The sequence below is a fragment of the Heptranchias perlo genome, chromosome 3, assembly GCF_035084215.1.
Source record: "Heptranchias perlo isolate sHepPer1 chromosome 3, sHepPer1.hap1, whole genome shotgun sequence".
NCBI classification, from domain to species: domain Eukaryota; kingdom Metazoa; phylum Chordata; class Chondrichthyes; order Hexanchiformes; family Hexanchidae; genus Heptranchias; species Heptranchias perlo.
Genome location: NC_090327.1, coordinates 106,322,505 through 106,347,291, shown reverse-complemented (window position 1 = coordinate 106,347,291; position 24,787 = coordinate 106,322,505). Strand labels below are relative to the sequence as shown.

The 24,787-nt window shown below is 41.2% G+C and overlaps 1 protein-coding gene across 1 annotated transcript in view; it reads left to right on the top strand.

Moving 5' to 3' along the window:
- rttn (rotatin) overlaps window positions 1-24,787 on the top strand; it is a 316,401-nt gene that overhangs the window by 273,367 nt on the left and 18,247 nt on the right. The window contains exons 49-51 of the mRNA XM_067981445.1: window positions 11,130-11,462; window positions 17,678-18,019; window positions 24,705-24,785. Of these exons, the coding sequence (XP_067837546.1) occupies window positions 11,130-11,462; window positions 17,678-18,019; window positions 24,705-24,785 (756 nt within the window). The remainder of the gene's footprint in view (window positions 1-11,129; window positions 11,463-17,677; window positions 18,020-24,704; window positions 24,786-24,787) is intronic.

Sequence of the window (24,787 nt, the reverse complement as noted above, 5' to 3'; positions counted from 1 at the left end):
TTATTGATTTTAGAAATCAAAGGCAAAAGATTATCCTTTTGTTTTCCACTGACAAGGACTGCCATTGTGGACTATGTGTATTGGGACTACTTGTTTTTATATAAAGCTTTTGTTTTGTTACATGATGGTGACACACTGGAATTCAGGCACAAATCTAGTGTAAATTACTGTAGTTCTCTGGATGTCCCTACATTACAGCAGTGGCTATGTTTCAAAAAAGTACTTAAATGGCTGCAAAGCGCTTTGGGATGTTCCTGAGGTCATGAAGGGTGCTTTATAACTGCAAGTTCTTCTTTCTATACAGCAACAGACGTTAAAACTGTGGCTCCGGCTTTATCCATTGGACTAAATGCAAAAATTACGTACTTTTTTTTCCCTCTCCTTCACTGCGCTGTTTTTACTTCTGTTGCATTTTGTCAACATCATATACAATAGCCTCATTTCCATTTTTGAGACCCTATTTGTCTCTGGATGGCCATTTCTTTGTCAAACAAACAAGCACAAAGGGTGTGCTACCAAAGGAAAGAAAAACATTTCAAATATTTTCATATTTAAAAAAAATAAACAATTAACAGGATCCAAACTTTACAAAGACATCAGTGCTGTCTGTTTTTCAGTACATTGTGGAGATTTACTTGCGCTGGCGTACTTGGTCACTGCCTATATTCCTTCCGACATGCCGTGCTTGGCCACCTCCCCGGGCATCAGCAGGTGCACAGTGGTCTGGATCTCCCGGGAGCTGATCATAAAATCATAGAACTTTACGGCACAGAAGGAGGCCATTCAGCCCATCGTGTCTGTGCTGGCCAAAAAAGAGCAGTCCAGCCTAATAAGAACATAAGAACATAAGAACATATGCTCTTGGTCCGTAGCCTTGTAGGTTGTGCCTATTCAAGCACTTTTTAAATGAGTTGAGGGTTTCTGCCTCTACCACCCTTTCAGGCAGTGAGTTCCAGACCCCCACCCTTGGTGAAAAAAATTTTCCTCAGCTCCCCTCTAATCCTTCTACCAATTACTTTAAATCTATGCCTCCTGGTTATTGACCTCTCTGCTAAGGGAAATAGGTCCTTCCTATCCACTCTATCTAGGCCCCTCATAATTTTGTACACCTCAATTAAATCTCCCTTCAGCCTCCTCTGTTCTAAAGAAAACAACCCCAGCCTATCCAATCTTTCGTCATAGCTAAAATTCTTCAGTCCTGGCAACATCCTCGTAAATCTCCTCTGTACCTTCTCTAGTGCAATCATATCTTTCCTGTTATGTGGTGACCAGAACTGTACGCAGTACTCAAACTGTGACCTAACTAGTGTTTTATACAGTTGTAGCATAACCTCCCTGCTCTTATATTCTATGCCTCGGCTAATAAAGGAAAGTATCCCATATACCTTCTTAATCACCTTATCTACCTGTCCCATTTTCAGGGATCTGTGGACATGCACTCCAAGGTCCCTTTGTTCCTCTACACCTCTCAGTATCCTCCCATTTATTGTGTACTCCCTTGCGTTCTTTGCCCTCCCCAAATGCATTACCTCACATTTCTCTGGATTGAATTCCTTCTCCACTTCTTACTGCTCTTTGCAGACTCTTTATTCAAGGTTTTCTTCACACCTTTCTTGGGAGTTGTTTTCTTCTCTGGTTTGGAGATGGAAAGAGCCCAGAAAATTTAATTTTCTTTTGGCCTTCTGACTCATATTCAGAAATCCAAAATGCAGATGATGCAAGTTATGAATTCAAGTTAGAAATTGAATATTCTTTATACATTGTTAAGATCAATACAGCGTGCAATAATAAAATGATGTTAGTACATGCGCAGAGGTGATGTATTGCACAGGGTTTTGTGGGATGATTTGAAATCCCAAAATCGGCAAGTGTAAAGAGGCTGAACAAATCACATGAATGGTCATTTTAAAAAAAAGCTGATGCTCGCTCAAAATGTGAGTGTTCTATGTTTGATGCATCTTTGGCAGAGCCCAGTTACGACCCTAGTGTGCGTCTAAGTGTTATATGCTGGAGACACAATAACAGAATGCAGAAGGGAGAAAATATGAAAATATCCTAAATGCACACCACCTTCATGAAAAGGTGTTTGGTAAACAATTTGATGTTTGTTTGCAAGGCAAAATATGTATAATGCACGAAAATGCATCACCACATACATCACTTACATGTGGTATCACGATGATGAAAAGGATGCACAATTCTTCCTGTTCTCCCTCTCCTATCAAAAAAAGTTTTGTCAAGCATTTTTCCGTAAAGACAGTGCCCCTTTAAGGAGTGAGCCTAAACCTCAAGATACAGATAAATAAAAAAAAGTAAAGCATAAAACAAGCAGCTGTGCTCAGAATTGTTTTATAAATCAACAGGTCACTCTGAAAGCTGGGACATGATTTTTTTTTCTGCTTGTCTTGTGATTAATGAATTAAGGAAATATTTATTTCCTGTTTCTATACAGTGCTATGAGTTGTTGGGGTTTCTATCGGTTTTTTTGGTAGGTTTCACTACCCCTTACAGAGTTGACGAATTTTCTTGTTAGGAACTACTTTAATGTTCCAGTTTCCCTGCTGCTGGCTCTTAAGAATCAGGATAACTAACCTTACAATACAGTGTGTGAATACTTTGGTCTTGATGTATGAGCTTGGTGTACGAACATTCAACACACTCATAGAAAATTCCTTTGTATATAATCCAAGTCCTTCCAAGTAAATGCAAATCTTTCTATTTTAATGGAGGTATTAAAATAAATGGGTTAACACTTCCATTAAAATAGTGGTTAAAGGAATTTCACCCGTGTTGAATATATCTACCTTAATATTCGTACATCATAATTTCAAAGCTTTCATGGAATTATATAGAATTTTACAGCACAGAACAGGCCATTCGGCCCAACAGGTCTATGCCGGTGTTAATGCTCCACATGAGCCTCCTGCCACCTTACTTCATCTCACCCTATCAGCATATCCTTCTATTCCTTTCTCCCTCATGTACTTATCTAGTTAATCCTTAAAGGCATCATTTATATTTATTGAAGCTTGTATGACTTGCAAAAAAAAATTGTGTAAACTGCTTTCAGCTGTAGGTATTATTTCCTTATAAACAGTCATTATCCGTCATGTTAGATATGCATTTTATAATATCGCATCAATTAATTATAACATTCATTATAGGCATCAGTTTCTTATGAAGTCACTGTCAATCCTTCATAGTCCTTGCAGGTTGACTCTCCTTTGACTAATCAAGATCAAAAAGTTTTCAAGCAATTGCAGTATTTTTTTCTTTAAAAACTCTGACAATAGCAGATAAAGGAGTAGATGCAACAGAATTTCAAGGAAAATTAAGGAAATGTGGCAAAAACATTGTCACCAGCCTGGGAAATGCTTGTGGAATTTGTGCTGACCCACAAATAACATTTCCAACAAAGACAATTGTGGCAGTAAAAATTTGTCAATAACTAGGCTCCACTTATGCCCTTAGCCCTGTGCTAGCAGCAAAGACACAGTCAAGAAAAGGCTGAATGTCCATTGTGTATCAAGTAAGGTCAGTTTGTAGGGAGCTTCACCTGGAACAGCAATTGGGAAAAAACGAAAAGAATGTCAGTTGAAATAACAATAAAAACAGTGGAAGGTAGCACGAGGAAACAGAAATGTGTGGGATTCATTCCATTACTTTATTCAGGTGATATTCAAATGCAATTGCTCCTTTTGTCTATAATTCTATATTTTGAATGCACTTATTGTATGTTACAATGTGATGTGAACTGTTGAAGTGCATATCATTTTTCAGTGGGACATTAGCCAGGGAACTCTCGCTAGAAAGCTAGAAATACCTAGCTGTGCGCAAATTGGCTACCACGTTTCCTACCTTACCACTGTGACTACACTTTTCAGGAGTACTTCATTGGCTGTAAAACGCTTTGCGACATCCTGAGGTCTTGAAAGGCGCTATATAAATGCAAGTCCTTTCTTCTTTCTGACTGCACTCTTTCCAATATTTTTGAATGACGGCACAGTGGCACAACACACTGAGGCCATTTCCATAGTACCACTGTACACGGCAAATTTCCAATCACAGCTCACCAGCAGAAGACACCAATCGAAAGTCAGGTACTATCCCACCAAGGAAGAAAGGAAGTCAATGGATAAGTCACCCCAGGCTAGCTACAAGCGCAGTCTGCTGGGCAGATGAAGGCCGCATTGGCAAAGCCTAGAAGCTGGTAGGCTGCCAGCCTTGTGTCCGTAACACTAAAGGTGATAGCAAAAATAAAATAAATTACAAACAGGTAGAGGAGGAAGAGGACGCTTTTCAAGAATTTCCAAAGTTTTCAATGCAATTGAGGATTGGGGGATGGGGGCAATTGGACATGTGCATTTAAGGAACTACCCAAGCTACCTTTTGTTAGGAAGGAGCTGGGTTGGGTCACTGTGTCATCCTGTCCACCTTTTATGGATCTCTGCTATGGTGTTTGAGTTGGAAGAGGGAGATGTATAGATCTCCAGAATTTTTTGCTTTAACTAACCTGTTGTTGGCGGCCACGGGGGCCACTGAAGAATCCTGCTCAACGCTAACGAATTTCTCGATGGGGTCCTTCAACAGGCGTTAGGCCCCTAATTTACATATTTAAGGCGTCTGTTTTAGGCTTCCGCCTGGGACACCTAAGAGAAGGGCCCCTGAGAGAATTTAGCAGTAGGACCAATGCCTACGCAGATTGGGCGCAGGCCGTCCCACTGCTAAATTGCTGTGTGTACCAATTTCTACCTGCCCTCATGTTAAAATGTCCTTAGATGTTACTGTTTACATGTTATATTTCCTCTAGTACTCTAATAGAATTTCCAATGTTCATCTGATCACTGACCTGTTCATGTAACAATGTTCCATGTAACACCAGATATCATTGAAAATGTCTTGAGTCTTTATTGTGCATTAGTGGGCCTCTCACCACTGGTGGCCAAACTGCTTCATAATATTTCAAATTGTAGTTTTTTGTTTTAATAATATAGCTGGTGCTGGTCTCCTTTCTGCCCAATCCTGAGGCCTCCAGGCACCATCCATCTACTGCTGTTGCTGCCCCAGCCCTCCAACTACCTTCAATGTCTGCTCCTGTTATCTATTACCGTGATTCCTGCTATCTCAATAGTGCTTTGGCCTCTTCTTTGCTGCTTCCACTGGCCCAGGCCTCCAACTGCTGTCATGGCCTGCTCCCACTCTTGCTAGCTCACCATTCCTCTGGCCTCCTCTTCAGTTTTTTGCAGTCCCAGTGGATGCTGCTTCCAAGGGTGCAAAAGTGCTCTGGCCTCTTCTTTGTTCCCACTGGACCATGCCTCTACCAGAATTTGTTCCCAGCCATGCAGTTGGAAGCAGGACAGCTGGCAAGAGCAGAAGAGGTGTGAGGATCAGGAATGAGAGAGACACAAGATTTTACTGGAAACCTCTTTAGCTAATGGGAAGTCTCAGGCTCTCAGTGAGAATTCTGCATTAATCAAGAGGTTTCCTGAAAAAGCTGACAGTTCATCTTGCACTTCTCTGATTTCAGATTCTGCTCTCTCTCCCGATGATGATCCCCATTGCTGCTGCTCCCATAATCTGGCGAACTTGAGCCCTTCCCTTCTGCTGGTATTTGGCATTCTGGTTGTGGCTGACTGGCTGGTGGGGTGGCTGGCGGTCTGCCTGCTGGTAGATAGCTCTGGTGCACTGGGTGTTGGATTGTAGCAGGGTGGCTGTGGGGCTATCTGGCTGCTTTGGATCTCTGTTTCCTGCTCTGCTGCTTTTTGGCAGCTGCAGCTTCTGCTTCTGGTTCTGCTCTGCTGCTGTGCCCTTTCTCCTCATCAGGGACTAGAAGTTTATATTTCAAGTGCTGTTCTCTAAACTTTTTGTAAAATTGAAAAATGGCTGCCGCCACGCATTTCTTAAGATATAAATAAAAGCGTAGATAGCTTGGCAGTGTGGCACAGAAACTACATTCTCTTGCCGCAGAATTTGCTTTGTGCTTGCTGCAAAAATTGGCTTTGAGGTGCCACAGAATTCCAGGCCCAATGGATGTAGTTTAAACATGACAGCCAGGCATGACAGAGGTACTGTGACAGGAGGTAGTAATTAAGTGTTACTTCCTGGAAGTGCTCCTTGAGTGCAAGACATATGTTACACGTATGCACACAGATAGTTTGCAGAAAGCATGATCACAGCCGCTCAGATACAAGAAATTACAAGTGGATATCAGTAGTGATATTGATAAATCCACAGCTCACCAAGGACAGACCAACAAACATACAAATTTGCCTTAATAACAAAATCGCAGTGATATGATATATTAATACCTGTGTCCATAACATTTACAATATAGGAATGGAAAGCCAATCTAGGGATTAGGACTGCCACCAATCACATTAAAATGATTCCCACAACCCCCATCCCCCAAATAAACTTGGGCATAAATTCTATCCACCGATGAAGCCATAATGCACATATTAGTGCAAGACTTACAAGAAAACGAAAATACAATCATCACAAGGAAACAGAAAGCAGCCACTCCCTTCCACATGCTCAGGGTAAATAAAGGGCACCAAAGGGTGAAGCATTCAACAGCTGAAAGGCCAGTCGGAGAGAGACATCAAAAATACAGAGTGCATCTTCAGGGATTTCTCCAGGTCAACATGAAGAGAATATCTAATCTGCTGCGCAGGTGTAATCTATCAGAGCAGCTTGATCTAGGTTGTCAAAGGACAAGTATGCACCTCCTACTAGAGTACAGGAGAAATTAATAACATTCCCAACTACCTATCCAAGGACACTGGAACTGGCAGTCCTAAGTAAATGGGAGAATGTGGATAAAAAAGTTATCCCAGTTTCAGCCACAGATTTAACCATTTAATCCCCATTTCAATGGTATAGACAAGCAGGCCATGGCGTGCCAGCATCTTCAACTGATCCTTACACGTTCCCTTCCCAGACCACACCTGATATTAGACTTCCACATCTGGTGTATTTGACCGGAACTCACCAGAGACAAAGAAACATGGTTTTTCTTAAGGAGAGAGACCAACTTCATGCTTGATGCTGCATTCTAATGGAAATGTACTCCTCCAGTTTTGTCAACAGAGGAGAGGTTCTTTCCCAAGACCTCTGCTAAGAGGAGACACCTGGAAAAGGGAGAAAAGTCATCTGTTTCCAAATGAAACGAAGATTGAAATTACTGATAAAATGCAGCATATTCCTTTTCAGACTCCTGCAAGGGATGTTTTTACACTCCAAGAATTAGGCGAAGACTCCCTAATAGAGTGAATTATATTTGGTCGGTGGAGGGGATTGAATTTAATGGGCTCAAATTAATTTTCTTGTTCTCTGCTTTCTTATGTTCTAACTGAGCTTCTCTTCCACTGTTGGTGGGAGGCTGCAAGAGTGAGTTAACAGTGAAATGTAGAGGCTGGGGCAAAACTAGAATATTTTTAGTTGCTTCTCTGTGACACATAATATAGAAATGTTACCTAAAGTAAAATGACACTGCGAATGAATGGAGTAGGAAACACCTCCAGAAAGATCCCCGTGCGTCTGTGTTTATTTAAAAAACAGGTTTAAGTGAACTTTGCAGCATGTTGGGATATTTAATCAACTCTGTTAAGTAATGTCATTGTTCCTCTTTAACCCTGTGTTGTATTCTCTTCACAATTTTCAAAATGCACGTGATTAGTTCCGTGTACTAATAATTCAGTTGAGGCAGGGTTTAGTTCATGAGTTCACACAGAATTTAGTTCACTAATATTGCAAGGATCAGTCTATAGTTCCCCGTTAAACCACAATATTAATTTGAATTAAAATCTAATTCCGTTTGTAAACTGTTGTAAGTTTCAGCTTTGGTCAGTTTGCAGCATGTACTGTCTGGTCTGAGATTAACTTGTTGATGTGCCATCTAACATTGCTAAAATATATTCAAAACAGGCTCATCAGGATCATGTTGTTAATAAATAATTGCATGTTTCAAGTGGAAATCAATTTTTTTAAGGGACTTAAGTAGTTAAATGATGAGTAAGTGCCCCACACTGCCTTAGATTCCCACTGACTCTAGCTGAACATGCATTTCTTTTTTTTAAAAAATGAAATTACATAACTTTCATTTTCTCTGCACCAATTAATAGAAATAAATGAATCTAGAACAGTCTGGTCATGTTTTTGATCTTTAAGTAGTATTTTGCCTCCTATTCTTTTCACATTCATTTTCTGACCAATGTAGATACCTATAATCAACTAAACAAATTTCACTTTAAAGGTGCAATATCTGCAGGAAAGTGTTTGGCAAACCTTTTATTATTTACTTAGACACAACAAAGTGACATAAGGAAAAATGAGGAGGGGCAATATAAACTAAATGGTACAATTTTAAAGGAGGTGCAGGAATAGAGAGAAATGGGGGTCCACAAACATAAACCTTTGAAGGTGGCAGAACAAGTTGATATGGCTGTTAAAAAGTACATGGGATCATTTGGTTTCTAAATAGACCCATAGAGTATAAAAGCAAGATAGTTGTGATAAATCTTTATAAATCACTGGCTAGGCCTCAGCTAGAGTATTGTGCCCAATTCTGGAAACCACACTTTAGGAAGGATGTCAAGGCCTTGGAATGGGTGCAGAGGAGATTTATCAGAATTGTTCCAGGGACGAGAGAGTTCAGTTATGTGGAGAGACAGAGAAGCTGTGATCACCTGACGAAGGAGAAAGCCTCCGAAAGCTTGTGATTTTCAAATAAAACTGTTGGACTATAACCTGGTGTTGTAATATTCCTTACATTTGTCCACCCCAGTCCATCAACGGCATCTCCACATCATGGCTCCTTAGAGCAGAGAAGGTTAAGGGGAGATCTGATAGAGTTGTTCAAAATTTTGAGGGGTTTTGATAGAGTAGATAGGGAGAAACTGCTGGCAGGAGGATCAGTAACCAAAGGACACAGATTTAAGATAATTGGCAAAAAAGGAGAGGAAGAGAATTTTTTTTTATGCAGCGAGTTGTTATGATGTCACGACGGGCTGAATGGCCTCCATCTGGAATGTATGATTCTATAAATATGTTGAATCTCATCCGCTGTCATTTGCCTGTGATACAAAAATACAAGCAAAAAGAAAGAAGCATGATCGTTGATTTTATCTGCAAATTGCAGCAAAAAGGAAATGTGACTTTAAAGGAGGGTGAGAGATGTTTAAAACAGGCAGGAAGTTTCTTGGAAATAACAGAAAATATGACTGAGTGGCAAAAAGTTATTTTCTGTTCTCTATTTAAGTAATGTAATTACTGTAATTGGCAATAGTATATCATAGTATCATAGTAGATACAGCACAGGAGGAGGCCATTCGGCCCATCGTGCGTGTGCCGGCCCTTTGAAACAGTTATCCAATTAGTCCCATTCCCCTGCTCTTTCACCACAGCCCTGTAAATTCTTTCCCTTCAAGTATTTGTCTAATTCCCTTTTGAAAGTTTGACACATAACTTCCATCTTATCCACTTCCTCAAACGATAAAAGGATTGCCAATCATTTTTTCACATGTAGACGATGCCCTTTTAAGGCCTTCCTAATGTTGGCTTGAAAATTTTAGCAAACTTTTCAAAATGTGCAGCCCATCAGTTGTTATGATCTGGAATGCACGGCCTGAATGGGTGGTGGAAGCAGATTCGATAGTAACTTTCAAAAGGGAATTGGACAAATACTTGAAGGGAAATAATTTACAGGGCTGTGGGGAAAGAGCAGGGGAATGGGACTAATTGGATAGCTGTATCAAAGGGCCGGCACATGCATGATGGGCCGAATGGCCTCCTCCTGTGCTGTATCTACTATGATACTATGATATACTATTGCCAATTACAGTAATTACATTACTTAAATAAAGAACAGAAAATAACTTTTTGCCACTCAGTTATATTTTCTGTTATTTCCAAGAAACTTCCTGCCTGTTTTAAACATCTCTCACCCTCCTTTAAAGTCACATTTCCTCTTTGATTTTAGCTGCAAATTACAGCAATGTTCATGCTTCTTTCTTTTTGCTTGTATTTTTGTGCTCCTTGCCCACACTCATAGGGAACAAATTGAGCCTCATTCCACTTTACATACAATTACATATTAGGACATTTACAGCCAGCACAGAGGAGAATTTCATCCAACAGTCGTGGCTAAACTCAAACATAGATTATATTGGCAGAAGGACAATGTGCTAACCCACTCCACCACCTGGTTACCCATGTCCAAGTTCCTGGTTCCCCCTTTCATTCTGATTCTGAAACACTAGCCTCTGATGTAAGGTACAATTACAGACATGTATTTACTGCCATAATTTCATTATAAGTTTTGAACAACAGTTGTTGTGAATGAGGAAATAAGGAAAAAACAATTGTATTTGTTAATAAAGTAGGTTTAACAGTGTGCCCTCCTCACTTTTTGTGGGTATTTTTGAAAATTAATTATAAAATTTAGATTCTAAGATTACCTACAGAAAATTACTTGACTGGATAATGTAGACCATGACAAGCTCTTTCGCCTTGTCTAGAACAGTAGCACCAGATGACCCAGCCTGTGCTTGAAGGGAGTTAAATTCAAAACTAATCTGCAGAAACAATATTTCAGTGAGCGATTGGTCAATCTGGGAACAGACTCCTGAGGGAGATGATGGAAGCAGTTAGTATTGATTCATTCAAATGCAAATTAGGTAGATTTCTTCCAGAAAATAACATTTTGGGATACAGTATGAGTAATTTGAGACATGGCATGTGGTAAGTGTAGCATGCTTGGGAGGAGAAAGGTGACTTTGGACCTATGATTCCCAAAGCTCTCCACCACTGGAGTTTTCCTTGTGCCATGCCTGGGTCTGTTGTAGACTAATTGATAGAAATTGATTGCTATGATTATCATTGTATCATGTGGCTACCAGGATAGTAAAAGGTGAACTGGATGGACCTTGGTCTATTTTCATCTAGCAATTCCTATGTTTCTATGTTCCTATGAGGTTCTCTCTTGGAACGGAGTAGAACACCAAACTCTGCACCTGACCCACAATATACCTGACCTGGGAACACTCAATGGTGACATTGTGACGCATGCATCATGAATACTTTGCTTTGCAGCTTTCCTGCAATAAACTTCTAAAATCTTGATATTTCAGATGCGACTTGTGAGGGATACCAGCATGTGGACTCTACAGTTAAACTCCAGGATGTAGTCGTGCTGAGATGTGCATATCCTCAGACGAGCAAAATGATCCAGTTGTCCTGGGAGAAGCATGTTGATGGTGCGAGGGACAAAATTGCTGTGTATAACCCCAAACATGGAGAGCATATTTCCTTTCCATACAACCAAAGTATTACATTTCTCTCATCATCCATCAATGGAAATATTATGTTGCGTGCAACAGCTGCAGATGTGGGCATTTATCACTGTTCCATCAACACTTTTCCTGAAGGGGTGCTGCAGAAAAGAATTGCAATAATCAACCCAGGTAAGAGACTATGCTTCAAACTATAGAACCAAAGAAGTTTGCAGCATAGAGGTGACTATTTGGTCCATTATGTCGGTGCCAATTCTTTGCTAGAACAATCCAAAACTAATCCCACTGCCCAGCTTTCTCCCCATATCCCTATATCTTCAAATATTTATCCAACTATCTCTCAAAAGTTGCAATGGTCACTGCCTCAACCTTTCCCTTTGGCAAAACATTACATGCTCTGACAACCCTCGGTTTAAAGAATTTTTTCTTAACCTCTCTTCTTCCCGTCTTAGTAACAATTTAAAATTGATGACCCCTCGTTACTAATTCCCCAACAGAGGACATAATCTTTCTCTATTCATTCTATCAAAACACTACATAATTTTAAAAACCTCTATTAAATCTCCTCTTACCTACAGTGAAATGATTCCAGTCTCTCAAGTCTCTCCTCATAACTATAGTTTTCCATCCCTGGTATCACGCTGATGAATCTATGCTGTACATTCTTTGTGCCTTTAATACCCTTTCCATGAAGGGGAGCACAAAACTATACACAGTACTCAAACTGTGGCCTAACCAATGTTTTGTACAAATTTATCATCACATCTTTACTCTTGTGGTCTATGCTCCTATTTACAAAATCGAAAATTCGGTTGGCCATTTTCATAGTCTTATCTAGCTGCATTCACACTTTCAGGAAATTATGGGCCAGATATTAGGAGGGAGGCCGGTTGCCAGCAGGGGGTCGACTGGGCTCGTGGGTAACCTGCCCAATAAAATCGGTGGGTTCCCCACGGGATCGTAAGTAAATTGAAGCCACTTACCTTGGCTTCCGGGTTTCGCGCTGGAAAGCTGCGTAGTGGGCGGACTGCACCCGTATCATGGGCTGTCAGTTGGAGGAGCCCTATTTAAAGGGGCAGTCCTCCACTGACTGATGCTGCAGAAAGGAGCCAAAATTACAGCATGGAGCAGCCTAAGGGGAAGGCTTCACCCAGATTTAATGATGCCTCACGCCAGATCCTACTGGATGGGGTGAGGAAGAGGGGGAGGACAGAGATCTTCTCCTCGGCGGACAGGAGGAAGTGGCCTGCCTCTGCCACCATGAAGGCCTGGCTCAAGGTGGCAGAGGAGGTCACCAGCACCACCAACATATCAGGCACCTGCATACAGTGCAGGACCCACGTAGGTCAGCCGAAGTGAGTATATTTACTCATTCCCCTACACTCTGTCTGCCACATCACCACCCCCACCCCACATCTCCTTCTGCTCTGCCAACACTATTCTATCACATCACTCCTCACACCCACTCAAAGCTCATCCTCATCTTACCTGCACTTACTCACCTCGCCAGTACTCATCCCACCGCTACAACTCAACCCAATCCTCATACAATCTCATGGCTCTATCTCATACTCACCCTCTCATGCATCTCTTTCACGGTCAGCCTCACCCAACCTGCCACTACCTGTGCTGCAGCCACAGGGCGTGCATCACATATGTGCAGTAGGAAGCGTAAGGCAAACGTGTCGTGAGCATGAAGGGGATGCACACGGGTGTTTGAGGGTTTGTCATGGTTTTTACTTACACTTGATTTCTGATCAACTCACATTACATATTACATTGTCACCACTACTGCCGCGTCTTGGCCATTCTTGACTGGCTTGTGCAATAATGCCCTTTCATGAGGTTCTCCGTGAACACACTTGATGCCACCCATTGGGTCACCCTACAGTGGGTGTATGTGTAGTTGCACGACTACTTTGTGCAGGTGCCTGTTACGCAGCACTGTGTTGTGTAGCTCCACATGGCGGAGGTGGACGGCATGCCTGGCGAGGCTGGTGATGTTGCTCGTCCTCCAATGGAGTGATGAATGCAGCAATGGATCACCCCCCCCCCCCCATCCTGACGGTGTGAGTGTGAGGGGGTCCACAAAGTAGGTAAATGTGTTTGGACAGCAGAGTTTAGGGTTTGATTTAATAATTTGGAGTGTGGAGACAACAGTGTGGCAGGCAAAACTTTGTCTGAGGTGACAGAGTGCTGCAATGAATGTGGGTTTACCCCGCACCTGTTAAATGGACCTTTGCAGCTGCCACTGGCTGCAACACATCTGTTTAAACAGGGAGTATTTCCCCCAGCATGGGAAACACGCTCTGGGTAGTCCAAAATCCGAATCCTCCTAAAATCTCCAACTAATGAGGTCTGCAAACGACCTCAAGGACCCAGATAATGATCTTAAGTGGGATCCCGCCGGCTTTGATTGCCGGTGGGAGTCCTATATGCGGGGGCTGCGCGCGCACCGATTCGCGTCATTGGGGAACCCGGAGGTGGGTGGGTTGGAGCCGGGCTCCGGACTTGCTCCGGGAATCCCCAGATAGGAGCCCCCCTGCCACGAACACTCCCATTTGGCCATTCGAAGATTGACCCCTATGTATCTAAACCCCTAGGTATTTCTGTATAGCCACACCTTTCAGTGTCTTTTCAATCAGTGTATACTGTCATTCCTTGTTTTTTCTCCCAAAATGTATTGTCTAACACTTATCCACATTAAATTGAATCATCTACATACCTGTTCACACCTTTAACCTGTCTATATTTTCCTGAAGTCTTTTACAGTCCTCCTCAGTGTTTGTTAAACCCCATACTTCTATGTCATCAGCAAATTTTAATTGTGCTACCTATTCTTGAATCCAAATCATCTATGAGCCAAGAACAAATATTGACCCCTGGAATACACCACTTCTAACCCTTCTTCAATCCACACAATACCCATTTGCCCTAACTCTTTGCTTCCTGTCCATTAGCCAACTTTCTATCAATGCTGCTACATTTCTTCTTATACCAAAATTCTTGTGAGACACCTTATCAAACACCTTATGAAAATCGATATACACTACATCTACTGTATTCTCTTTATCTATGCAAGCAGTCACTTCTTCAAAAAGCTCTATTACATTTGTCAAACGTGACTTGCCTTTAACAAATCCTAGATTAGCCCATGCATTTTTAAATGCTCAATCATTTTATCTCAAATTATGGATTCTAACAGTTTGCCCACGACTGACTTTTGATTAACTGGTCTACAGTTACGTAGTTCATCCTTCTCTCCCTTCTGGATCAGAAACATTACATGAGCTACTCTTCAGTGCCATGGCATAAATTGCATATTTAAGGAGGGTTCAAAAATTGTGGCTAGAGCCTCTGCGATCTACTCTTTGACTTCTTTCAACAGTCTGGGGTGTGTGCCATCAGTGACTATCCAGCTTGAGCTTAGCTAATTTATTTAAGAACCAGTTCCTTTTCTACAGTTATCCTAATAGTTGTTCCATAATCCTCTCTTGTACACCTACACTTTCACTCCCCCTGCTATTTGTAAAATCTCTGAAACATCATCTCCAACGAGACACCCTCCTTTATCCCTGAGCACCACTACCCTTGCTTTAACTATTCTTTTACTTTTTAAAAATTGCATTCCATTTTCTTTTATAATATCTTCTCACCTTTTTTTCATATTCCCTTTAAGCCTTTCTAATCTCCCTGTTCACCTCTCCATTGCACTTGCTATATTCCTTATGATTTTCCTTAGTATTGTTTGCTTGAATTTTATCATAGGCCTCCCTTTTAAGTCCATTTACAGTGCTGCACTGGAGAACAGCGCACCTGTGAAATCACAACCGTAGTGGATATTATAATTTAACTAAGAGGATGTCTCTCAGATGATGGAGCCTGTATAATTCGTTGATATTATGATGTGGTACTGAGTTATACAGACCATCAGATTCCTCGTCTGATTCTTGGCCTGTGCATAGCTAGCTGATCTCAGCCAAGATGATGATTGGTGTGTGGCAATCAGCCTTTAAACTCTTGGCCGAGGGAGATGAAAAATGAACCAGAAAACCCTGATCACTATCCATTGACCCAAATTAGGAAATGAGTAAGTGTGAATGTTGAATGAGGGACGAAATTGTGATGGCCTTCACAATCAAATATCTGAGTAGGCAAATTCCTGTGTGCCTGTTAGATTTGGTTCTTGATTTCAGTCATGGTGTATCAACACACTCTTAGCAGCTTAGCAGTCAAACTCTATTTATAAATAAAACAGTTCCATTGTTTTATTTATAAATAGAGTTTGACTGCTCAATAATGAATCTACCAGTTTTATCAGGCTGATTTTCGAGTGTTTCATTCTGCTTAAAATAATGGAAAATGTAATATACTCTTCAGTCACTAATTGCTATGATGGACTCTGCAGGGATCAATACATATGATTATCCTATTGCCCCTATCAATACAAAATTGGACTGTTTATCTCTCCGGCATGTTATTGATTCCCTTCAGCAGTGTAAAGCTCAGCCCAAAAGACTCCAAAGTGTTTTCTCCATCCATTTTATTTTTTTCCCCTTCTCCTAGTTTTAAGCGCACAATAAGCCATTTATCATTCAATACCAAAGACAGCAGCATTTTCCGGCTAAAGACTCTGTGGTTTGTCGTTAGTTATTTGCAGTTCACTCTTCCATTGTACCACCATGGTTTCACATGATTAAGATATGTTACTGTACATTGGCTGCTTGAAATGATTTTGTAGATCTTTTGTAAAGAAGTAAAATCTTACTGATGTTGAAAGTAGAGGTTCAATTCCATCTGTGCCCAATTCTTAGCACCGCCCATTAACACGTTTGCATGAATTTCTGCCTGTGTTACCGTGACACAGGCGTTAATCTGTTTATTTTAAACAGGCTAAAATAGTGCAGACAGTTGACATGAGCATGTTAACAGATGTATTAAAATAGTGCACAGGGGGAAATAAAGCCATGTGAAATGTAATCACAGTCAACTGAAGAGATAAGTAATGACTAATCTATTATATCTATCTATAGCTTAAAGAATTATTTTGTCCATGAGCACTTTCTACCTCTACATTTATAGTAAAAATTGCCTATGTAAACTTGTCACAGTGTGATGACAGTGGTGACACTGTAGCTCCTCAGTTTTGCATCTCCTAGCTCCTCAGTCTATACTACAGAGAAACTCTTATGTTCCAACCAACTCTACTTTTCTGCTCCCCAAATTGCTGTTGTTGTTGCTATTTAGCCATAAATAATAATATCAAATCAAAATATTATCTAAAAATAAGGAATGTATGACTTTAAAATGGAGAACTGAATTATGTCTCTATGCCTTGGTCCAGTTATGGCCCACCCTCTAACCCCACTTCACCTGAACACTACACTTGATCTTGGCTTCCCATGTCCAGTGCCACGGGAGGATGACTAATTTCATTATATAAATTTACATTATAGCTGTAGTAAATAGTGAGACATGTGAATTAAACCAACTGGAAATATGTGACGGGGATCAAATCACCAGCAGTGAAATAAAGTAAACAAACATCCCGAGGGGAAGGTGAAACCATCTATAGACACACAAATATGGCTCTTATATAGTGTACATAGCTGTCTGTGAGATGTAAAGAATGATCTTTGAAGACAAAGGTGCAGCATGATGGTGTGTAAAATACGAGGGTAGAATTTCAGTGGGGTTCTCCCCCTCCTCCCCCCCCCCCCCCAAAGTTATGGTGGAATATCGGGAGAACTTGGGAGAAATGGCGTAAACAGCCGATTTTAACCGGGGGTCCCACTGATCTCCCACGGCAGGAGATTGGGAAATCCCTGAGGAGATTTCAGGCGAAGATGTTTATCAATAATAAAAAAAGAATTCAAATCTGGCTTGAAATCCATCCTTCAGGTATTGCAGGTGATGAGGTTTTCTACTTAATAAAACATATGTTCACAGTGAAATATTCAGAACTTTCAAAGTAAGAAAAAAGGACATTCCAACAGTTACAAACAGTCATTAGAAGCCACAAATGCTGCTTCTTTCAGTTGAAGGAGCGATCCGTGCAGGTTTGAAAGACAGTGCTTCTTGCTACACATTTGTTGAGGGAACTATCTGTACTGCTGTCTGTTTAGGCAACAATTACTAATATAATGATCTATACATGGTATTATTGTAACCTTGCAGAATCTGTGTTCTTTTCGGATTCTCTTCCATTTGATCCCTGTTCTTCACTATAAAATATATTCAAATACAGTAAAACAAATATCAACCACAGTTTGGGGGCTATGAACTAAAACTCTGTTGCTCACTTCAAGCTCACTCAGAATTTGAACACTATGACACTGTCACCAAATTATATTGTGTTAATTGTTTTTCTTTTAATATTTTTAAAGCAAAGTTTCCCAGAAGTCGGGCAGTAGACACTCACGTGCAACTAGAACCAGGGAACAATGTGACCTTATTCTGCGGGCATCCGAAAGGGGACAATGTTGCACAGGTGACATGGAAACGAGTGACTGAAGAAGAAATAAACACGATAGTTAACTTCGTACATTCCCAACCATTATTCATTGGCTATGACTACAAAAGAAGATTCAAATTTAACGACATGTCCTTTGAAAACATCAGTCTGACCATACGGAATGTGACCAGAAACGATGTGGGAATATATTACTGTGATGTTTTCACAAATAATGAAAACTGGACCAAAGTCTTTGATGTTGGTGTGGAAGGAGGTAAGATAGTTATGTGCTAATATAATTGACTCTTTTAACCCTATTTTGTAATTTTTTTCCCCTTCCTCTGTCTCCTCTGTGGCAAGGATGATTCCGGAACCTAGTTATGGCTTCCGGCTCTAATTTACAAAAGATCCCTGTAGAACTGAACTTGTTTTCATTAGAGAAACGAAGAATGATGAGAGACGTGATCCAGATTTTTTAAATGCTGAGAGGCATAGAGATATAAGCGTGTCATTTAATTTGGACTGTGAATTCAGAACCGGAGGACACAAGAATATTTTTAAAATGCCTCAAGTGAGATGAGAGATGTTAGAAGATTTTTTGCCCCCACATAGAAGTGGATAGATGGAATAGGATTGAAGGTTGAAGGGTAGGTTCAGACAAAGATAATCACATACTCCATGGAGCATGAAGGTACCTGTGCTGATGCAGCCTGGATTGAATGGTGGAGACGTGAGAATGGATGGATAATCTGAATTTTTGCTTTATTACCTTTGGAGGTCAGGGAGGAATTTTGTGCAGCTTTCTCTCTGGAGGTTGTACAAGTCCACGATAGGATTGATAGTTCAGGGCCTGTGGAAGGAACATGTTTGTTGGACTGAAAGGCCTTTCATCATTTCATGCTTCTTGAGTTTGTTGTTATCTTTTTTCCCTTCTTTTCAGGCCTATGCGCCCCCCCCGCCCAAGTGAGAGGATGACCAGGTCTGCAGTTCCTAGACCTTTTACAATACTGGTCTCTTATCAATCTCTTGCAGGTGTGAGTGAGTGACGCAGGTCAACTTCCCTCCAGTTTCCCCACAAGATCTCGCATCTCACCATGGCACCTATCAGTTAAAATTTCAGTGTAAATTTTCCGCTCAGCTACATAGTTTAAAAAAATTCCAACGCTGTTTACAGAATTTCATAAGAGTCAAACATCATATCAATGCATAGAAAATTTACAAGAATACATTCACTGCTAGAATATTCCTCAGTCAGTGTGGCTAGTAGCTTCAGTAATAATTAATTATTTCTTTGTAAACAGTTCCTTTAAATACCCTTAGCAGATTTTGTGCTTCCCTGTCCTAGAAACGATCAAACATCTTTGCAAATTGCCCACTTTAATATCCATTCAAGACATTATATAATAGACCTTTATGTCTGTCAGTTCTCAATCAAAAATTAAATTAACCTTTATACTTCTTGAAAAAATATAGAGCAGATTTTAGTGACTTCACACATGGTGCAGACTTATTCTATGTAATGATTTGTTGTACATCATATCAGGAGAAGGGATAGAATGTGGGTCAATGCATAATCATTTCCAATTGATTAAAATTTAGAATGTGTTTGTCATATTATCTCAATATTTTGCTTGTAAGCATTGTCGAGTTTTAACATAGAAATGCTGTCCAGTGAGTTACTTATCAGCAAAGCTATCTGTTATCGCAGCCATTTCCTCCTGAGCTTATCTATGAAAGGCTTGTGTGTTCTTACCCACGTAACTAAACCATATATAACAGTGTAGACTTGATATATTCCAGGTAGTAAAAGGAAATGGGCTTGAACCTAAGAAAATGTTACAAGCAATTTTTCTTTGCACTTTTACTGCATTTGTTAATTTCTGCTTCTCTTAGGGAATATATTATCAGGATATATTATTCAAAATAATATTCTATCCTGATAATATATCGGATCCCAAAAGATTGCACTTCCTGTATGATCGTGGTACGTTAACAGATCTACATGGATTAATTATTTTAAAATGTCCCTTTATTCCTCATGAGGATACTGTGCTTTTAAAAAATACACAGATGCTGGATTGTGCCTGTAACTGCTGATGTGGTGAGGTTTGGGGGTCAATTTTCGGATGGCCGAGCAGGTCCATTCGTGGGGGGGGGGGGGTGGGCTTCTAAAATTGGGGATTCCTAGAATGGGTCCGGAGCCGGGCTCCAACCCGCCCACTTCCGGGATCCCCGATGACGTGAATCGGTGCGCGCGCAGCCCCCGCATGCAGGACTCCCACCAGCAATCAAAGCCGGCGGGATCCCACTTAAGATCATTATCTGGGTCCTTGAGGTCATTTACAGACCTCATTAGTTGGAGATTTTAGGAGGATTCGGATTTTGGACTACCCAGAGCGTGTTTTCCATGCTGGGGGAAACAGACGTGTTGCAGCCAGCAGCCAGTGGCAGCTGCAAAGGTCCATTTAACGGGGTAAACCCTCATTCATTGCAGCACTCTGTCACCTCAGACAAAGTTTTGCCTGCCACACCGTTGTCTCCACACTCCAAATTATTAAATCAAACCCTAAACTCGGCTGTCCAAACAAATTTACCTACTTTGTGGACCCCCTCACACTCACACCGTCAGGATGGATGGGAGGGGGGTCCATTGCTGCATTCATCACTCCATTGGAGGACGAGCAACATCACCAGCCTCGCCAGGCATGCCGTCCACCTCAGCCATGTGGAGCTACACAACACAGTGCTGCGTAACAGGCACCTGCACAAAGTAGTCGTGCAACTACACATACACCCACTGTAGGGTGACCCAATGGGTGGCATCAAGGGTGTTCATGGAGAACCTCATGAAAGGGCAAATGGCCAAGACATGGCAGTAGTGGTGACAATATATGTAATGTGAGTTGATCAGAAATCAAATATAAGTACAAACCATGACAAACCCTCAAACACCCTTGTGCATCCCCTTCATGCTCACGACACGTTTGCCTTACGCTTCCTACTACACATACGTGATGCCTGCTCTCTGGCTGCAGCACAGGTAGTGGCAGGTGGGGTGAGGCTGACCGTGAAAGAGATGCACGAGAGGGTGAGTATGAGACAGAGCCATGAGATTGTATGAGGATTGGGTTGAGTGGTAATGGTGTGATGAGTACTGGCGAGGTGAGTAAGTGCAGGTAAGATGAGGATGGGCTTTGAGTGGATGTGAGGAGTGATGTGATAGAGTAGTGTTGGCAGTGCAGAAGGAGATGTGGGGTGGGGGCGGTGATGTGGTAGACGGAGTGTAGGAGAACGAGTAAATGTTCTCACTTCAGCTGACCTACTTAGATCATTGAAGCGCCTCCTGCACTGTGCGTGATATGTTGTTGGTGCTGGTGACCTCTGACACCTCGAGCCAGGCCTTCATGGTGGCAGAGGCAGCCCACTTCCTCCCGTCCGCTGGGGAGAAGATCTCTGTCCTCCCCCTCCTCCTCACCCCATTCAGTAGGACCTGGAGTGAGGCATCATTAAATCTGGGTGCAGCCTTCACCTTGGGCTGCTCCATGCTGTAATCTTGGCTCCTTTCTGCAGCATCAGTCAGTGGAGGACTGCCCCTTTAAATAGGGCTCCTCCAGCTGACAGCCTATGATGCGGATGCGCAGTCCGCTTGCTACGCAGCTTTCCAGCGCAAAACCCGGAAGCCAAGGTAAGTGGCTTCAATTTACTTACGATCGCATGGGGAACTCACCGATTTTACTGGGTGGGTTACCCACGCGCCCAGTCGACCCCCAGCTGCCAACCTGCCTCCCTCCTAATATCGGCCCCTTGGTCTCAGTGCTGTAACTAGGGGGAGGTGGCAACTGCAAGGCATGTGATTCTCTACAGGATGAAGGGAAGATTGAAGGAGAGTCAACATGGATTGATCCAGCGAATGTTAATATAATGCCATTGGCAGAGGCCAGCGATGGAATGTGGTGTAAGGAGACTTAGAGGCGATCCAACAGATCCAGGCCTCGTTCCACCTTTCTTCACCCCTCTTTCACCTTTAATGTTGAACTGCAAACTTTTTGCCTTTCCAAAGTAGTTCTGTTTTCCATTTTCTTCCTTCTTTCTTCAGAATAGTAAATTGTGTCCAATTAATCCTGGCAGCCCTCAAGTATTTCACCAAGGCATTGGGGTGGGGGGACATTAGAAGATTTTTTTTTACACAGAGGGTTATTAGCACATGCAGTTTTTGCGCCAAGTGACTATTGCGGGAGAAACTATAACATAATTTAAAAGGGAATTGGATAGGAATATAAAAGGGTTTGGGTGAAGGGCAGGGATATGGGAGTAGGGTAGATAGGTCTACTTAAAGAGCTAATAAAGGCACAGATCTGATGAGTTAAAGATGTTGTAATCTCGAGGTTTTCTGACAGCCTGGTCCTGTTCCCACTCAACGTTCACAGACTCATACTTATAGCAGGGATCACTATGTAGCGATAAAGGTGGGAACTCTTGCTGATTCCCTTGCTTGGGAACATAGAGAACAATTGTAGTGTCCCAGCTCCAACCTTGGCTGAGATTAGCTAACCTGTCACAAGGATAATGACCTTTCTGATCGATATCAGTGATACATCATATGATGCATTTACCCATTGTGCCATTGAGCGATTCTGCTGATAAAACTTGCAGGGAATTTGTTCTGTGTTGCAAGTATATTCTCTAGAATGCACACCTGAAGTGTAAGATACCAACAGAGTTATAACAGGCACTATATTCTCAACATAGAGAGAACTCCTTCTAACTGATCTTAGTGTTTTTATAAAACAATTGATTGTTTTTTTCTAACTGAAAATTGTGCAGTAAAATTTTCAGCTGGTTAAAGCCTCACTGTATAATCCAGCACCCACTCTTGGCTAAATTTGAAATGAATTGATTTTAAAATGTGATGCCAAGTTAGCTGACAAGATGTAGCCTTGCTCTAATGGAGGCTGTGTGTTATGTTTTCTGATTATAAGTTTTATGTAGGTCACAGTGATCTGGTTGGCCAGCAGGAAAGTAATGATCCATGTAGTGAATGATGTTACTGTGATGAAAAATAGGAATGTAGTGTTTGGTTTGACTAGTTTTAAAGAGTCATGGTAAATCCATGTTAAAAATGGTATTGGCCCAAGCTGTGTTTCTGGAATGTCTTTATGAAATGACCTTTGTTCTGTGGTAACATTCGTCTTTTGAGTCCTAAGGCAGGTGGCTAACTGTAATGCAATTAGCCTTCAACACTTAGATCCATTAAAAAATATTTTGTGTTGAATATTCATCTAAGCCGACTGAGAAAATGAATGCATCAAACTGTAACATTATATATTTTAATCTGTGTGGATATGTGTACTTTTGGGTTTGTCAATAGTATTACTATGAAGAATATGAAGAACCAGAGGACATAGATTTAAGGTGATTGGCAAAGAACCAAAGGTGACATGAGGAAAAACTTTTTTACACAGCGAGTGGTTAGGATCTGGAATGCACTGCCTGAGGGTGTGGTGGAGGCAGATTCAATCATGGCGTTCAAAAGGGAACTGGATAAGTACTAGAAAGGAAAAAATTTGCAGGGCTACGGGGATAGGGTGGGGGAGTGGGACTAGCTGGATTGCTCCTGCACAGAGCCAGTGCGGATTCGATGGGCCGAATGGCCTCCTTCCGTGCTGTAACCTTTCTCTGATTTCAGTGTCTGTGGAACCAAATGTCTATTTGTTCTCAAGCTTGCCGAGTAAACAGATCTCCATTGTAAATTAGGGTTTAGGATTGGCCTTGTTGCCACATGGCATTGTTGCTTTGGCGCTCAATATAATAAAATTATCTTTAAAGAAAATGCTTGGACTTCAAAGGGGAAAATATTCCTAAAAGCTGTCATTGTGCGCTACATGCGTCAGGAGTGGCCAGCAAGCCTAAGCAGTACTTGAATATTTATTGCCGGTTATTGTGTCATTTCAAGAGTTTGCTGAGAAAAGCTGGAAGAACACAGTTTATTTTAAACTGCCATCACAGTTGTATGTATTGTAAGTTACTGATTGTGCTGTATAGTATTTTGCCTCTGTTTATGCTTTTGTGAATTAGTTTATTTGTAAACTTACCTGGTTTAGCTTGTTACAAAATAGCCCAATGGTGTGAATAGTTTCCATCTTCTCATGTGGCAAGTGGACATCCTAGGTGTTATCCAGCAACAATTCACTGTGGTCAGGGTTAACTGTTAGACCTGGACTAAGTTCAGTGTGACAGAGTAAAAGATGTGAGTGTCAGGTTGTAAGGTAGGCGGTCTGCTTATGGAAACTGCCATCAAGAGTTTTTATATGAGATAAACAGTATTGGAAAAAGCCTGAAAAGTAAGAACTATATATGGTTAGATTGAACATTGCCTTGTGACCTCAGGTTGTGGTAATAGTAGAGATTGCCACACATTGCTCGGAACAAGGAGAGTCACTATCAGCAGGAAAATCATACAGTTTAACACGCTCTGCTTCTATAGCTTTCACTGAGAAAATATTTGACCTTTCGTTTTGCTTTAATATAGTAAAGTGCTTCATTGTAAAGATCACAAAATATGTTTTTAAACTTTTTTTAATGTCAGTTTGCTATTCTCTATAAGATCCTGTGGTATATTTTATATTGTCGCCTTTGTTTGAAAGTATTCAGGCCATCTCAGAGGCAACTGGGTATATTTTATTTCCATTGAGGTAGTTTGGGCGTAATAGTGTTTTGCTTCAGAGGAAGTCTCACTCAATGTATGGTCGGTGGTGAGAGATGGAATTACATTGACATTTTTGTAGTTAACGTTTGACAGGCAGTCTAATCAGATTATAAAAACAGATTGTTAACTCAACTAACCACTGTATCTTCTGCTTTGCTCCCTTATCAATATATATTTATTTGCTCTGGCCTGTAATTAAGCACATCATTTGGGTAGAATAGTTACCAGTTCCACTGTTTTCCTTTTATACAAGAACAGTCAGATGTCCCAACATCAAGAATTCATGGCACATCTCAAGTACTTACTGAAGGACAGAACTACCCAACAAAGGCAGGT